Source organism: Nanorana parkeri, unplaced genomic scaffold (assembly GCF_000935625.1).
Source record: "Nanorana parkeri isolate BGI_ZX_2015 unplaced genomic scaffold, ASM93562v1 scaffold1029, whole genome shotgun sequence".
Taxonomy (NCBI): domain Eukaryota; kingdom Metazoa; phylum Chordata; class Amphibia; order Anura; family Dicroglossidae; genus Nanorana; species Nanorana parkeri.
Genome location: NW_017307297.1, coordinates 479,237 through 497,867, shown reverse-complemented (window position 1 = coordinate 497,867; position 18,631 = coordinate 479,237). Strand labels below are relative to the sequence as shown.

The 18,631-nt window shown below is 41.4% G+C and overlaps 1 protein-coding gene across 1 annotated transcript in view; it reads right to left on the bottom strand.

Annotated features, from left to right (window-relative positions):
- The window catches only part of DYNC2H1 (dynein cytoplasmic 2 heavy chain 1), a 315,198-nt gene that overhangs the window by 70,403 nt on the left and 226,164 nt on the right, over positions 1-18,631 (bottom strand). The window contains exon 83 of the mRNA XM_018567326.1: positions 4,020-4,136. Coding sequence (XP_018422828.1) covers positions 4,020-4,136 — 117 coding nt within the window. The remainder of the gene's footprint in view (positions 1-4,019; positions 4,137-18,631) is intronic.

The window sequence follows — 18,631 nt, the reverse complement described above, 5'->3', positions numbered from 1 at the left end:
TCCCCCAGTCAGCTTGTATTGTCTGCTTTCACCCCCCTCCAAAAATCTAATCTCCCTGGCATATTTCTCCCCATCCACAATCTAGTGCCACTTCTTTTTTGCCCTTACAATCTAGACCAGTGTTTTTCAAGTTAAGTTACAGCACCCTTTAAAAGTATGAAATATATTGTGGCTCCCAGTCTAAAATGTCATAGATTTCAAAGTCCCTCTTTTCACATTAGGAGCCCCCTTCTCATCAGTCTTCATTCCCCCCCTCCACATAACAGTCCCACTACCACAAAATATTTAGGCACTCCTGAGGAGGCCAGGAGGCAAACCAGTGTACCACGGCACCCTCGTTAACAAAAGCTGATCTAGATATGCAACCTCTTCTCCACTCCCTTCATAATCTGGTCTCAATGTGTATCTCTCTCTCTTTCACAAATATTGTCTCAAGGCTTTCCTGGCCTCATTTCCTCCTCCCAAATCTGAACTTACTGCCTCTTCTCTCCCCCTCCCCAATCCAGTCTTGCTGGTTCTTCTCTCCCCTTTCTTCACAATTCAAACTCATTGCTTCTTCTCTCTCCATCATCCACTATACAATATCACAGACTTTTCTCTCCCCATCCTCCACTATACAATCTCACAGCCTTTTCTCTCCCCATCCTCCACTATACAATCTCACAGCCTTTTCTCTCCCCATCCTCCACTATACAATCTCACAGCCTTTTCTCTCCCCATCCTCCACTATACAGTCTCACAGCCTTTTCTCTTCCCATCCACCACTATACAATCTCACAGTCTCTTCTCTTCTCATCCGCCACAATACGATCTCACAGCCTCTTCTCTTCCCTCTCTTCTAACAATCTGATCTCAGTGCCTCTTCTCTCCCCATACTCCACAATACGATTTCACAGCCTCTTATCTTTCTCCTCTCCTACAATCTGATCTCAATGCCTCTCTCCCCATCCTCCACACTACGATCTCACAGCCTCTTATCTTTCTCCTCTTCTACAATCTGATCTCAGTGCCTCTTCTCTCCCCATCCTCCACACTACGATCTCACAGCCTCCTATCCCACCTCAACCTAACCACTGAACAATCACTTTCTCAAACAATCATCCCCGCGCAGCTACCTCCTCATGTATCACTTGCCCCTCCCTTTTAGATTGTAAGCCCTCACGGGCAGGGCCCTCCTTACCATCTTGTCTTAAATTGTATTGTGACTGTAATGTCTTCCTTATATTGTAAAGCGCTGTGCAAACTATTGGCGCTATATAAATCCTATATAATAATAATACTTATTTCTCTCTGCTCTGTATAGGTTCCCCCTTCAGGAAATCCTTTTTTTCCCATGCTTTGCTTCTCAGACATTAACCATGTTTTCTATTGCACAGCTGGCAATACTGGAGGATGTATTGTGTTCATATATTAAAGGAAGCTGAAGGATACAAATTAGATGTGATGATTCCACAGTATTTTATTTAAACATACCCTTGTCATTTTCACCAAGCAGCAGACATCTGTTTAGGTCAAAGTCTTTTCCTTTACAACTCCACCTATTTTAACATATATAAAGGTGAAAAATTTGCTTTTAAAACCACTCCCACTTTTGGCTTTGTCCACCAATTGCTGTGAAGGGGCCAGCTGCTTGTGTTTGCCCCCCAGGCCAAAAGTTCACACTCCTCTGCTATCGCATTAGGAGCTCAAATGTCTCCGAATGTGACAATGTCCTCATTTCAACTCCCCGAAAAGTGTTCTGCGATGACATTACGCACACTTATTTCAAATTTAATTAATAGAAATTCTGACATTAATTACAGAGGTATATAGTGAACGCCAGGGAAGATAAACGGGTCACTACACACTTTCAATTCTGTCTGTTATTCTGAAGCATAACTGATTATAATAAATGGACTCACAGCGCTTCAATGGAAACAATATAAAAGCAGTAGACGAGACAGGCTTTGGTTTAAAGAGTATTGTATCATTTAATTGGCAATATTATTCCGAGGACCGAGCGTGGAACGCTCTGTGGTGCAGAAAGATACGTTTTCGCCACTGATGTATAATGAAAGTAATGAGAATTAGGGAATATTCTTGCAGGTTTAATCTTTTGTCATTACTCTGGTAAAGTTTCTGTCATTTTCAAGGTACGTGGGCTGTGCTGTGTAAGGACACAAGAAAAACCTTTTTTTGTTTTGGGTAAAAACAAAGTGTTAGAAAATCTGTCAGGTTGGTACTGATGTCTGGTCCCACTGGGAAAATGACCCCCTGATGACCATGGTCTTTATTTATTTATGAAAAACTGTTATCCCAAATAGAAAAAATGTTGCTGTAAGTGCTTAAAAAGTGTTATCTAGAGTTCAGATTCAATTAGTCACTTCCATTTAAATCTGCTAATGTATGTGACACTACACTCCCCACAGGGTGACAATGCTGCTGATCAAGGGTGGCTCCGTTACTTCTCCATAGAGTGGAGTCACCCTCAGACCAGAAGTGTGTTACATTTTTATTTATTTTGTGAGCAATTTTTTTTTTACACTTAACTTTATTGTTATCACATAGGGTGCTAAGAAGTACCCTATGTGATAAATTACAGTGACAGGTCCCCTTTATGGAGACATCAGGGGTCTCTAAGACCCCTAATGTTACCTAGGGACCCCCAGAGAAGCTGATAAAGCACAGATCTGCTTCATCAGCTTTGCTCCGGTTTCTGTACCGGAGAGTGACAGAGTGATGTAATATACATCACTTCCTGCATTCAGAGACCGGGAGGAGAGCAGAGGGAGATCGGGTCGTGATCTCCCTCCGTTCTCAGTGCACAGACATTGCCCGGACCGGACGGATGCCCGGGATCGCGGGGACGGCGGCGGGGACAACAACGGTGACCAGAGGTAAGGGGGCGCACCTTCACTTGTATCATACAAGCGATCGAGCGTCTTTACAGATGCCGGACCACTTGTATGTAAATGGCCATCGCTGGCCATGTAAAATCCTGGCGGGTTCCCGCTCTAAAGACGCCCACCGCATCCAGGAGACTCCCGTCTGGCCGTCTTTCAACGATCGGCGGACGGGAGGTGGTTAAAGAGTTACTGTGTGGCAATGGTATTATACATTAATTCTATAGTGTCATTTTTGGTGAGTGAGGCAATATATATATATTTAGATAGATATATAGTTAGATATCACCCTTTAATGAGTAATCACACAATCCCAGTGCTTTCAGATGGAATTTTCCCTATATACTGAAATCCTATTTACACCCTGACCATGACACTATGAGATAACATATCAACTAGTTACAACCAAAATCTCATCAAGAAGTAGAAAATTGGCAACATCATAAAGAAACAGATAGACACACATGACAGAAAATGTCTGTGGGTTGCCATTTATCCAGGTCATGATACACTGTAATTAGTAGCAGCTAGTCATAAGTAGCTGGACATGTTATATAATAAGTTGGGTTCAAAATGACTAACTATACATAATAGAAGAGAGGAAAAAAAGAAAAAAAAGTAAAAAGAAGATTATGATGAAAACAAGAAAAGGAAAAAAAGGAAGAAAAAAAGAAGGGATCTAGGAAAATGATGTATAAAGACGCATGATGTGGATAGACTTACAGGGCTATTCACAAAAGGGAGAAAAGTTTGGAGAAGGCAGGAGAAGTGAACAATCTAGGACAAAATAACTGAACTGGAAAGTGAGCTGAATTGGAGAATTTTTCCAAATCGGCTATTTTGTCCTCAATTGTTCACTTCTCCTGCCTTCTCCAAACTCTTCACCCTTTTGTGAATAACCCTGACAGATTGAACTTTGCAGCTTCCAAGATTTAACATAATTCCTTGTGATGATGTATACCAAAATCAAATATCCAGCCATGCCGAACACCATCCATATGATGCTATTAGAGGATGTAACCAGTAGTGGAGAAGAGGCTGCTCATGTAATCTCAACGGATTATCCATACTGCTTGCTTCTTGGAGACTATACAATCTTTCAGAAGATATATTGCGTATTTATAATTATGACTCTACCTGGTTGAGCTTCTTCCACAGGTTCAGGACTGGAGACAGTTCATTAGACCACAATTCACGATCAAATTTGGAACCTGCAGTTACTAAACGGCTTAGAATCCTCAGCTGCGATATCACCTAGGCAGAGCACAAACATAAGGGTAAGTAAGATTTATGTTAAAACAACCATATATTTGCCTATCCATGCAAAAGCCAGAAAAGGAGGCCAACACATTCACATTTTAACTACCAGCTTCAGCCAAAAAGATTTACTTTGTTTTGATAGAGTAAGAAGGGTTGGAGTATGTGTCCCAACTGAGGATATTTATTATTATTATTATATAGGATTTATATAGCGCCAACAGTGAGGGCTTACAATCTAAAAGAGGGGGAAGTGATACATGAGGAGGTAGCTGTGTGGGGATGAATTGTTTGAGAACATGATGGTACAGTGGTTAGGTTGAGGTGGGATATTTACCCTCACTTCCTGTCAGAGAAGAAAATATCTCCAACAGGGACATTAAAACACATTTTTAGTAGAAAGTGAGAAAGGATAGAACTTCTGACAATGCTTGAATGCTGTCCGTGACTTCCTGGCATGGTGATAAATGCATTGCCCATTTCTTGTATGGACGTCACTAGAATTCAATGTAAAAAAAAATGTTCCCAATGAGGTCACAGGCACAAATAAAAAAATAACTCTATAATAAGTAACAGTATTTTCTTACCCAGTTTTATCTATGATATTGGTCATTACAAGCTTAGAAAATGTGTATCACTTCCTGGTTTGGTACATATATCAATGTGATCCACAGCACCAGAAAGCATGTATTGTCTTCACTGAAGAATGATTATCAACTTAGTAGACTATGTTGTGGACTTAGTTACTAAGTGGATGTTTCCTGATTCAGCGCAGAAGCCTTTATCTCCAGACTTGGGGTGTTTTCCTCTAGTCACTTCTCTAGCTGGAATCATGACCGCTTTGTTGCCTTCTTTGGAAAACTCATCATAGGGGTATTATTGGATGGGTATCATTCCAAGATCATTCCTCTTGAAGCTGAAAGTTACTGTAGCATAAAAGAGTTTGGGGGATTCAGATTTCATTAACATATTTCATATGGATTTTTACTTTGGCAGCATTTACATATGAGATAATATTCGTTCTTGGAGATATCCCAGAATAAAGTAATGTGCTGACTTGGTGAAGGCTGAAATTCCAGCCACCAGACCTTTAAGGCTGTGGTAATTTTTCTTTCGAAAATCAGAAATTCTGAAAGTGAAATCAGTGTCTTTGGTAGTCTGAGCTACATTCCTGACCTGTGCTTGTGTACTGTAACCTGTTGTGGTATACAAAGATATTCCCCACCTAAAATATACTCTATGCTATTCATAGCGTGACGAACAGAGTAATAAGTGCACCGCCTTAAATCTGGAAGTGATGTGTGTCAGGCGTGTATTAAATTCTGAGGACAACAACTCTCATTTAAATAGATTCCACAATATATATTCTTTAATAGCCACAAAGGATATAAATTCACATCATCAATGTGCTGTACATAGCCTGAGCAGAGCTGTGGGAGGGGCCTGGCAGGCTCCACTCACTACAAACTGCCTGCAGAAAACCACAGAAGGGGCATAGACAAGACCAGTCACCCTGCACAAAGAAAAGTGAGCAGCAGTGGCTGGTCTTTATTACAGGAAGCTCCCGCACTGAGGAAAAGTGTCACATTGGATTACTGCACAGATCTGGAAGAACTACACAACGCTCATCAAGGTTAAAGAAAGAATATGCATGGAGTTCAGTTTTAGGCCTTTGTTGAATAATAAAGTGTATGTAAAGGCTAATTTATATTGTGTCCTGGCTGGGGAGATTCCCTCTTTTGTAGTGGTTATTGTCACTGAATCAGAAAGTGAGGGGAAAGTCTAAATTTTGAGAGTTGTCACTAGAACAGGAGGGAAAGACTAACAGGGTTATTCACAAAAGGGTGAAGAGTTTGTAGAAGGCAGGAGAAGTGAACAATCTAGGCCAACATAGCTGATTTGGAAAAATTATTTTGTATAACAGAGGAATTCCCCTCACTCCCTGTTTCGTCCCAACAGGACACAGATTGCAAAAAATTACCTGCCAGGGTATTTAACAATTCCCTACTCTATCCAAAACTAAATAAAAATGTTTGGTTATACATTAACTTTTACAAGTTGTATAATTACAGCCTCTGTTAGAGCCTCAGTCCAGTTTGTAATTGGTTTTCTGTGGTACCACCAGGGAGTTTTGGTCTCACCTCCTGTCCTGGGGTCAACAGAACATGAAATGAGTGGAAATCTCCATCCTGGTGACAACATGGCCAATAGAAGATGAAATGAGTGAAAATCTCCAATTGGTAGATTATAGGCAGCGATAAAAAAATAAATAAAGTGCCCTCGTTACAGATTTTCACTCACTACCTGTTATCATTAGATCGGGAAATCTTCCCACTGAAAGACCAGAAAGCAATAAAAATGCTGGTGAACCTGCAACTGCTTCATCAGCAGTGATATAAGTCACGCTACCTCTGGAGACATTTTTAATAGCCCATTATGATTTGTGGGAACTGGGGAGCTCCATATGTATGTGTGTGCCAAGATGAGACACCATGTTGCCTTTTCTGGTCATACTGTTCAGTACTTGTCTTTCTCCTGCTTGGGGCCCCTCCATGCTCGTAGTTTTACACTTCCTGATGCTGTGCTGGGAACACTCTGCTGTCTGCTGGGGATGATTACTAAGATGCATTGAGAGTAGAAACCAGCAGCTGATGGTAAGGGCACTTATATTTCCCACATGTAGATGCTGGAGCTGATAGGCTGTAACTAGGGATGACCATGTCAATTTTCCAGGAGATTATCAGCATGCAATATAATGTGATGGGAACAAATTATATTCCAGCATGCCAACGTTCCATGACTCAGCCAATGCCTTCTAATGCAGTATGGCCCACACATGAAAGGGAAACTGCATGGGACAGAATCATCTGACAAATGGATACAGTCCTATCCAGAAGAGCAGTAAGAAGCCAGTTGAACCAATTATATGAAACTGAGATGAATTGTAATCAAATAGATTATCCTGTGTTATTGTTCATCAGTTTACTAATATTATTTTAGCCTGGTGTTGGAATAGAAAAAAAAAGATCCCATCATATCTGCAGTGTTGTCAAAAGGCTGTGCTCTGCATGGCCCACCCAGATAACAATCCACAACAGGACCAAGTGTTGTAAGTTATGATTGAAGTATGTCTGCAAGATATATTTGGGGTGTATGCAATTATATGTTGAAGGGAATCATTCTGGCTGATGTTATTTAGCACACTTCAGTCTTATGCTAACTAGGCAGTAGTGTAACTATAGCCATAGCAGCCCAGGTGGCTGCTATGGAGCCTAGGGGTGGAAGGGGGCCCTGTAACTAGGTTATTATTGTGATAAACTTCCTGACCAGTTGGGCCTCTGATAAAACTGTTTTCTAGGTGGTGTTGACTGTACACAGTGGAAACAGCTTAAGATAGTTTGTCAATAGAAACCTGTTCAGTAAAGTAGATAGAGGAACATCAAAGGGATCACTAGACCAGCCAATCAGAAATCCTTTTAGTGTTAGTAAATGGCAGTAAACTGTATATGAAGAGAGCGTAAAAGTGTCTAGGGAGGAATCAGAGAATCATCATGCCTGGAGACACAAAGATGCATATGTATGGAGTCTTTGTCATCTGAGGTCTAGATACACATAGAAAGAGACCTGCAGGGCCATTATTTTGTCTTTTCTTATTATTCGATTATTCTGCATAAACTCTGTCAGACTTTTTCTGTTCATCTATTTCTGGGATCCAATAAACGCTACATTCTCTGAAAAAGAACCGAGGTTGCCTGGATAATTGTTGGGAGATTGCATGCTACATATTAATTTTTTTTCAACACACAAAACGTAAATATATTTAAATATGTTTTTAAATACACATTTAAACCAAAGGTTTATAACTACAGACAGAAACTGGCAACACATGTGCTGGCTCGGTATAGGCGGAGCAGTGAAAACGGCTTATTAACATTAGAAATTTATAACGTAAGAGTCGAAGGGGTTTGGGATTTTTTTATTCTTTTAAATGTAAATATTATTTCACAACTCAGCAAGAAATACAATTTAAAAGAAAAAGAAAGAAGTAATCCTCATTAATGTAATCCTATTTGTCAGTTTAAGAAAAAAATATAATAATAAAAAATATTTACATAATATATATATACATACATGTACACACACACACACACACACACACACACACACACACACAGTAACTGTGGCAGATGTAAAAAATTTTCTACCGTAGCAAACCCGTGTCAGTAAATCTATGTTTTTAAACATGAAAGGGGAAAATAAATACCCTTATGATGTGTATATACAAAGCATAATATAGTAAGAGGAATAACATCAGCGCTTGTCAGTTGACAGATGGTTCTAATTAAGTGCTTGCCCAAGTGAAGATTCTGGGGCTTCTCGCTAGTCGTGTGCCTTTTCCCAGTCAACCGTGAAATTACTTCCCGGCTTTAATAACAAAATTATATGTACTAATTTTTTCATACCACCACAACAGCGCAATTAGCAACGGGTTAAAAATGTTGATGGCAGAGTGAATGGGTGACCCGTCCTTGTCGCGCTCAGGCTGAATGGATTGGATTGCTGCACTTCCCCTACGATGAATGCACGTAGTGAGCATTGGACTGCTGGAATTCCAGTCTCTAGATACAGCAATTGAAGAGTATGACACTGGCTGAATATTAAACAGGGGAGGAAGAACATGTATGTGGGCAGAATGTGCCTTTCCAATGCACAGAGCATAGTGACTTTACTGTGTGCCAGAATCAAGTTCAGCGACATGGCAGCACAGACAGCATAACAATGCAGCCTTCAGGGTTACTAAGGTATTGCAGGGCACACAAAACGTGGGCAAAGCATTCACATAATGGGTTTAAAGGCATTTGTTAGGCACAATATACAAACACTGGCATGCAGCGTCACATCATTTTTTTTTTTATGTTATAGTGGACCTTGCACTGTGATCCAGGTCCTCTCCCATTTCAAATTACTGCCAGATCAGGTTTTTATTGCTGTGTCCGTTAGGTTGAGTCACCCTCTCTATTTGTCTTATTGGGCGTTATCATTGAAAGGAAAAGAAAATCCCAAATTTTGGTTGTCATCAGAACAGGGATAGATGGGAAATCTTCCAATGGGGAAACTAGTTCTGGTGACCTTCAAGCATTTCCTCTAACTTCCTGTTGTGGCTACCGAACAAACAGTAAAGGGAAATCTCCCCAAAGGAACACAGATGGCAAAAAAAGCTGACAGGGGTTATAACCTTCCCTTACTCTATCCAAAACTAAAAAGAATGTTTAGCTTGAGATCTACTTTATTATACTTATCTATCCCTGTACTACTGCAAGGAGCGACATCACCAGCCTTCTAGCAAGATCTCAGAAAGGCTGAGAAGCCCAAATCTTCTTGCAAGAGGATACTTCAGCACAGCGTTAGAGCTTCTTATCACGAGATTTGGGCTACTCATCATTCCCTGGGATCTTGCTAGCAGAATGGAGATTTGACGCTTACCTGGCCTGGCAAAGGTAAGATAGGTTTGTTTGTTTTTGTTATTTAAAGTGCAACTGAAGTCAAAACTTTATTTTTAGCTTTGGATAATGTGGGGAAGGCCTAGAACACATTGGGGGTATTTACTCTCTCGATTTGTCCTGGTGACTGTTATCAATGAAAGTGAAATGAAAAGAAAATCACAAATTTTGAGTTGTCATCAGACCAGGAATAGATGGGAAATCATGCAATGGGGACACTAGGTCTGAGGATCCTGCTGACCATCAGGGATTTCCCTATTTTGGAGTGATTTCCTTTTACTTCCTGTTGTAGCTATGAGGCAGGAATTGAAAGGCAATCTCCCCACTGGGACAAGGAGGGGGCAAAAACTGACATTGATTATAATCCTCCCTTACTCTAAAACTAAAATATAAAATTTTTGGCTTAATTTCTACTTTTAGAGCCAGGTATGCTTCAAGTGCATGCATACAAAGGAATGTGTAGGGTAAGATTTATAAATATAGATACACTGAGTGGCCAGATTATTATGACCACCCCATCAGTACTTGGTTGGGCCACCTTTTGCCTTCAATACTGCGGCGATTCTTCTTGGCATTGACTCCACGAGATGTTGAAAGGTGATGCGAGGAATCTGACACCATGCCTGATGAATAGCACTGTCCAGTTCTGTGAGATTTGATGGTTGTGGAACCAGCTGCCTGATGGCTCTTTCAACTTCGTCCCACAAATCCTCAATTGGATTGAGATCTGGTGATTGTGGGGGCCACCTAAGCAAGGTAAAGTTTCCCTCATGTTCTTGAAACCACTCCTGCACAATACGAGCACCGTGGCATGGCGCATTGTCTTGTTGGAAGAAGCCATCTCCATTGGGATACGCCATCAACATGATAGGATGAACTTGATCAGCAACGATACTTTGGTACGTTGTGCTATTCAGACGTTGCTCCACACGAATTAAAGGGCCCAAATCATGCCAGAAAAACATGCCCCAAACCATAATACTGCCCCCACCAGGTGAAGGGTTGTACTCATGCATGTGGGGTGCATGCTTTCATGCTGTTTCCGCCAAATTCTCACTCTGCCATCTGCATGATGCAACTGGAAACGTGATTCATCGGACCACATGACTTTTTTCTTATGCTCGACTGTCCAATCCTTGTGTTCCTGTGCGAATTGGAGACGTTTTATCTTGTTAACTGCAGACAGCAAAGGTGTTCGAACAGGCCATCGTACAGAATTGCTCGGGCTGTGCGCCACTGGAAACGTAGCTTCATTATCTTCCTTTGACCAAAAAAGCTGAAAAAATGCTGTAGGCAGGATGAGGTTACAGAGGTACCTCGGTTCACGAACTTAATTTGTTCCACGATTCTGGTCGCGAACCGAAACAAACTGTGATCAGACCGCGATCTCGACTAGAGGAAGCCACAACCATGTGTCAGAGCAGTGAAGATGGCTGCGGTTGTGTTCCTCACCCAATGCGGAGTTCGCGAACGGAAGCAAAATGATTGCCGAACTTCCTGTTCGTGAACCGAATTGTTCGTGAGCAGAAGCGTTCGTGACCCGAGGTACTACTGTATATATATATGCTACAAACTAGTAATCCTTAATTTATAGTTGCCCATAGGGACTTAAGGCCATGATACACTGCACGCGAAGCAGCACAGAGCGGTGGCACGCTGCCTTTGCGAGCAGTGTGTCATGTCATTTTCTCCTTGGCACCACAGCTGGCGAGAGCTCGCTGAGCTGAGCGTGCCGAGATGAACAATTTAAACTTCAGCCAATCGACTCGCGCATATAAACCGGCGCGACAGTATGCGACGTCTGGCTGGTTGTTACAGACGAGCCGATTGGCTGAAGGTGCAGTCAATCATCTAACTGCACTCAGCTCACACACTGCACGCAAAGCTCCGTGCCGGATAGCTTTGCTTCGCTCTGCACGGCTTCGCGTGCTGTGTGTCACAGCCTTTAAAGTGAACCCATGCCCATACTATGCACCAGTATTTACATATACTGAACAAATAATAAAAACATTTTAAAACAAGTCCTCACTAATCTCTGTAGCTGTATTGTGCAGCAATTCATCTTTACATTTTACAGCAGAAGAATTGAAATCTCAGCTTTTTTTATTCAAAGCATAACCCTGTTTGGTGCAGGCAGAAGAAGAGAGAAGACTCAGGACTTGAATGTCACGTGACCACAATGACTAAAAGGGGCATTTAGAATTTTAGGGGTTTTTTTTGGCCAACGATTAGTTCAGGAAGGTGTGTGGTTGAAGGGTTGAGGGATGATGTAGAGGCAGTCTTGTTTTACTGCCTCTACATCATGACTAAGTCACAGTTAACTAAGGCCTGGTTCACACTTAGGCGATTGCGGTTGTAAGCTGTTTGGCGCGTGTTTTTTTTACACGATTTTGCTTTAAAAAACCACACAAAAATCGTGCGCTTCTTAATGCATAGGGATGTCTATGGAGCCAAAACCGCGCAGCATCTGCCTGAAAATAGCTCCTGCATCTGTTTGCGCGACAGGTGTGAACTGTCGCCATTGACTTGTATGGGTTTTTGTGACTGAATATGTGTGATAAAACGCGTATCTGTGAACCAGGCCTGAACTTGTATGGTGGTTCTGTTATGTTGCCAACCTTGAAATGGAATGGTATGAATGATTTTCTTTAAAGGCAACTTCACTTTTAGTAAAGATGTTGTTTGTGGACCTCCTCCTTTTTAGAGTGTATTCTCTGTCTTTCATACTTGTGAGACCTTCGCTTTGTCTTTGGTGCTCCATTTGGAATAACCCCATTTACAACCACAGATTCATATTTGTTGTCAAATATGGTGGTTTGGGATATGGAAGCAGTTAACAAGCACTCCAGTATCTGACACTCTCTTCAATTTTGCATCTGTCCACTCTGTTGGGGGATGTTCCGATATCATAGAGAGCTGAGATTAGCAAAAAATAAGAAGAGAGGTGGGGTTTTGGAAGCACCAGAATGACAACTCCGAGCAGAAATAGTATATAAAATGTATTTTTAATAATATTTAAAAAAGGCTCATAGCAATTTCATAAAAGTAGCAGTAACCAGCTGAGTAGATAAATCCCTCTATGATCATTCCCTTCACAAAGAACCTTCCATTCACAGTATAGGTGTTAATAAAGAAGGCCTGATTCAAATTTAGATTGGCAATTGATAGATAGACATGATCGAGGTTAGTTCATCAGGTATCAAAAATTCATGATGCTGGCATATATGAATAGGTCTAGAATCAATGCTAGGAGGGTTTAGAAGTGAAGCAAGCTTGATCTCCACTGGCACCGCCCTTCATGCATAGTATAACCATTAGAAGAAACCATGATTCAGATATAGACAAACAATATTAAACATGATCTGAATTTAACACATAGAAAAATGATGCATGATCTGGTTTGAGGCAAATCAAGACCTCATATCATATTAGACATTGCATAGGTAATAATCATGTAAGTGAAAAAATATACTGTTGGAAGGGTTGGGTGTGGAAGAGCAGTTTCTCGACGTTTCGCGCTGTAACGGCGCTTCTTCTGGAATCTTAACTCAGTATGTAATGCATAGTTTGGGTGAACATGTCACCTACCATTAAAACAAATCGATGTGTGTGCGTTCCTGTAGCCCCGTCCAGGCGCAGCACCTGAATCACACCCACCGGAGCAGACAAGGGGAGGGAGGTCAACACCATAAACCCCACTAAAAGCAGCAGGGAGGTGAGAGGTATGTGGTATCGAAATAGCCATGAAAAAATAGATGAGGGGCAAAGTGAGAGCCTCACAATAGCATCAAAGCCGGATGTATATGGGATTATCACTTAGTGATCATAGCGTCCCATAGAAGGTCCATAGTTTAGGGGGTGTACATACCATTAGATGATTGCAGTCTTTTATCCAGTGGTTCACCCGTCAGCGACCGAAGAGTATCAGTCCAACTCTCATCTCCAAGCCCCCAGTGTACTGCGCGGCCACCCCAGGCTGCACACTAACACTGGAGGCTCACGTGGGCGCTATAACGGCATCCACCGTGAGAGCTGAGATTATTCTTCCTGGTTAGGTCACTAGCTGAGATATGTAAATAGCAGATGGAGACATTGGTGCATTTTTAGGCCTTTTTTTACTCCGGCTCATCAGGAGAGGACCTGTGCACGAATCCTCTCCTCATCACAGCAGTACGGATCGGATGTTACCGCTGTGATATCCGATCCAGACCCCATGTCTGTCTATTGGATATCGGATGTGAACGGGCATGTGTCCATTTACATCCGATTACCCATGATCCAGCACGATCAGGTCCGTGAAATGGATCTCTGATCTGGGTGTTTTTCCGGATCTGGCCGGAGTCAGGAGTCTGTTTACACATGGCTGCCCATAGACTTACATTGGGCATCCGATTGGGTCCAACTGAAAAACTGACAGGCAGACCCAATCGGACCGCCCGCGGGAAAGGGTTCTTAAAGAATAACACCGGGGAAAATTGTTATTCACCCTTGCAGTGGGGCTACCCCACACTGCAAGGCTTAAGTGCTCATTTGTGTTTAGGAAGTAAAATAAAAAAGTTACACTCACCTGATCATCTGAGCCAGTTTGCTCTTAGACCTGTCCCTGGAGCCTCTTGCCCCCTTTTCTACAGCAGTCTAAGGTCCTGTAAATCATTGCGTTCTCTTCATAGTGTACAGAACATGAGGAGATCAAGGGACATTTCATTGCTGCATTGTAGGAGGAGACAGGCAGGAAGGAGCCCTGTCATAGCCGGCCATCTCAGAGGATCGGGTGATTATACTTTGTTATTTTTAGCTCAATGGCTAAAATGAACTGTTAACCCTTGCAGAGCATGAGTAGCTCCACTGAAAGGGTTAATAATAATTTTCCCTGGAGTTCTGCTTTACCTCTCTTTTCTACACTCAGTTAAAGTAAACTCAGAATGAGCAGGGTGGTATGATCCTACTTTAGTTCTCACACAGTTGGTTGTCTTTTTTGTGTTCTACTTCACTGCATAGATGGTGGTACCTCCCTTTTCTCTCCCCCATGACTATTTTATTGCCACAGCAAAATAAACATGAGTCTATTACAATACAGGAGTGATGAGTTCAGTAATAAGATGGGTCCAAATACTTAAGTACAGATCTCTGACAATAATAAAGTGGGCCTTTCAGCAACTTTAACAGTCTGCATAAAACATTCCTGACATGTCGCAATGTACAGCAACAGCATAATCTTTCCAAAAAAGCTCCAATCAGGTTACTTTGCCTAGGAAGAGATGATGTCATCACTCTACTGCGGACAAGAAGTAACCTCCCCTCAGTCTTCTCTGTTCCCGTGATTAAGGTTTCAGACTGCAGCAGGGGCTAAACATACAGCCAGGACTTCACTGGCATTGAGTTTTACATGATTGCATCAACTCTAAACCGGCATTTCAGACAGTAGATTATGATCCTGCAAGATGCTCAACAAAGACGGTACAGTACTGCTATAGCGAAAAGCAAATAAGGGCATTGTCTGCAGGAGCACTCACACAGTGATCTCTGTAAGATAGAGATTATATACACTGAGTGGCCAGATTATTATGACCACCTGATGTTGGTAGGCAAATTGGCTATAATTTTGCGCTGAAGTTGCTAGAGGGCCAGACCATTATAAATAGGGAAGCAGGTTGTTTACCACGACAGTAGAAGTGATTTGTTTCTGAAGATATGGGTAAACAACGCGATTTAACAGCCTTTGAACGTGGGATGATTGTTGGGGCTCAAGCCATGGAGCGAGTATCAGCAAAACAGCAGAATTCGTTAAATGTTCAAGAGCAGCTGTTGTTAAAGTGTTTAAAGACTGGACTGTCAGACTGGTACAAGACAACAGAAGGGCAACAGTGCATCAAATTACTGCAGATCTTAATCAGGGATCCTCTCAAATGATCTCTGAACGCACTGTTCGCCGTACACTGCATCGTATGGGATATGGAAGCCGATGCAGTGTTTAACTGATAAGCCTCTTGCTTACTTTTGGCACACCAACCATAATCTGAATGGCTGAGTCAATTTATAACCACCTATCTGTAAAAGGAATAGATAACTCAGATGGTTCTTGCTGGTAGTTAGCAGCCCTGACACGTTCCTACTGAAATTGTAAAACAAGAAAGTTACTATAATTTTCAAATCACTCTAGCTGATTGCCTGAGTGCCGCTGATCTCTCTTCTATGCGATTCATCATGCTGACAGGTGTTTTGGTATTAACTTACCACCATGACAACAGCTGTCATTACTCTGGTGGATGACAATGCCAAGCACATCAAGCTGGAGGGCAACCCCTCTCCATAAAACATTAGCAGCATTCATATTTTTAATTAAACTAAGTGCTGTGTTAGCTAACACCAAGTAGATGATGATGATATGTTTGTGGAACTCTGTTACAATTTAGTTTTGAAGCCTACACATTTTCTATTCTACACTATTGTGCATCTCAATACTCTGTGTATACTAGATTATTACCTGAAACCGCCTTTTTGAGAAAGAGGGAAAAGTATACATACGTCAGTGAGACTGCTTTACCAGCAATGCAAGGGAAGCAGGTGTCCAACAAGATTGTCGTAACCTGATTGTCATCCAGAAATTGTAATTTAAAGTCACTGTAAACTCAATCACTACATTCTCATGTAAGCTTTGACATATTGACGTATTTTCAAAAGCATTTTTTTTTTAACTCTGCAGTTTTCATTAAAATATAAAAAAAATGCTAAGAGATAATGATACGGTAGCAAACTCAATGTCACCAAGTAGGGGGTTTACATCATCTCTTAGCAGATCAGCACAGTATCTGTTTATTACAATCACTCATTTTACTGTTTAAGTAGTATTAAGGTCTGGGCGTTTTTTAGCTTAATACATTCTCTGCATTAAGGTAAAAATGCCCAGTACCTTTTGGACTCCCCTGCTCCCCCCCACCCCCCCCAAACGTAACTGTCAGAGCCGCATGTCTCTGCCGCCAGTCCCCACAGCGGTCCTCAGTCCCAAACTTCCTGGTTGTGGGGAAGAAGATTGGGGGCAGAGGTGCCATAGGCTCCTTCTGCCATCAATTAAGCTGTGATGTGGAGAGAAGGGGCTGCCGCAGGGCTTTGTGTGCCGCACACACTAAACTCAGGCGTTAAATCTTAAAACTGCATTCAAGTATCTTATATATTAATAAAAATGTAACTTATTTGTGTATCACTTGGCTGTAGATCCTCAAATTACCTCTGAATTGGTTTCTGAATTGGTCCGACACTGTCCTTCCTTCTGGAGGGTGGGTACTTTTGTTTCCCTGTGAGTGTTGTAAAGCTGCCACCACTCCAACCTTGCTCCTGTGATAGACTACAATCGCAATAAAAATTAGTACATCAAATGTGAGATCGTAGTCCATCATGGGAGCATGCTTTAAACGGTGGCTACTTTACAACCCACACAGGGACCATGGAGAACAAAAGTAGCCCCCCTCCAGAAGGAAGGACAGTGTCAGCACCAATTCAGAGATGATTTGAGGATCTACAGCCGAGTGATACACAAATAAGATCAATTTTCGTGAATAGTTAGGGTACCTGAATATATTTTTAAGATTTAACTCCTGAGCTTTAGTGTCACTTTAAGCCATGTTCACACAGTCTTCAGCTTCTATAAGAGCATTGTGTACTGCAAACTTTTGCAAAGCATTTGTAAAGATTTTGGCAAGCTTCAAGCAGATTTGTTGAAGTCGTTAATGAAAAGTTCTGTTTCAATATGTGGATGTTAAAAATAAATGATAATGGGAGTGGTGACTGTCACTGCTATCAGACTTTCAACAAGCTTCAAGTAGTGCTGAAGCCTGCTAGCACCTTATTTAAAGTAACAGTCAGCATTACCATTAAGATCTGTGTTTACAAACTACCGATGTTAGACTGACCGGCCTATAGTTCCCAGGTTGGCACCTAGACCCTAGTTCTCTTAGATTGTAAGCTCCCTGAGGGCAGGGACTGATATGAATGTGCGCTAAGTAAAGTGGTGTGCACATTGTCGGCACTGTAATAAATACATAAATATCATTCACTGAGCCCATATGCTGTTAGCCTTGCTCTTATCAATGATGCATTACAATGGATTCATGCAAAGAGACGCAATAGGCTGTAGTAAGTCAATGGAATCTAAAGAGGGATTCTATGGTATTACCACTGATTTAATTAGGTTTTGTGGGTGTGATTATAGACTCGGAGGGCTGATGGCAGTGGCCCCCTATTCACTCCTTGCTGACACTTGTTCCCTGGGAAACATCTTGTTACTCTGAAACTTATAAACCCCTTTTAATTTTCCCAGATTGTGATTTGCCAGCTCATACCATGGAATTCCCTGCGCGGGAGCAAGCTGATGTTTATTGCCGTTTTAATTATTTCTCCCATATTTTTGTACTCAGCAGTGAGTTCTACAACTATCACATCTTAATATGTGTTTACAATAAAAAACACACAAGTTTTACTGTTCCAAATGAGTTTAATTTACTCTTACTTAATTGTTCCTTATTAAGTCTGTCTCATCAAGATCTGTGATATTTAAATATTAAGACTATTACTTTTTAGATCATTTTCATTAAGCCAAATTAAGTTTGCCTGTAACGTCTGAACAAAGCAAACCAGTGACTCCAATTAGAACACACAATAACATGTTCATAAGTCCTGTACACAGCACCTTTCTGTGCTTATCCACTAACAATGAGAATAAAGTCTGGCATTTTAATCAAACACACATGGGAACAATCTTTGAGGGGAAGAGCTAGTGCAAGTTATAAAGAGGTAAAGTAGGAAAGGTAGGCAATGGCCTTGTCATTAACACTTATGAAAATTAGGTCTATTTTGGAAGACTCTACTTTACTATTTATATCAGCTAAGGAACACCTGCATCTAGATGTATTTCTTCTTCTGGATGACATGGGCAATGCTTAACCTCTCATTTTGTCTTGCCCTGCTGTCCAGGAAAAATATAAAATAAAATTTATA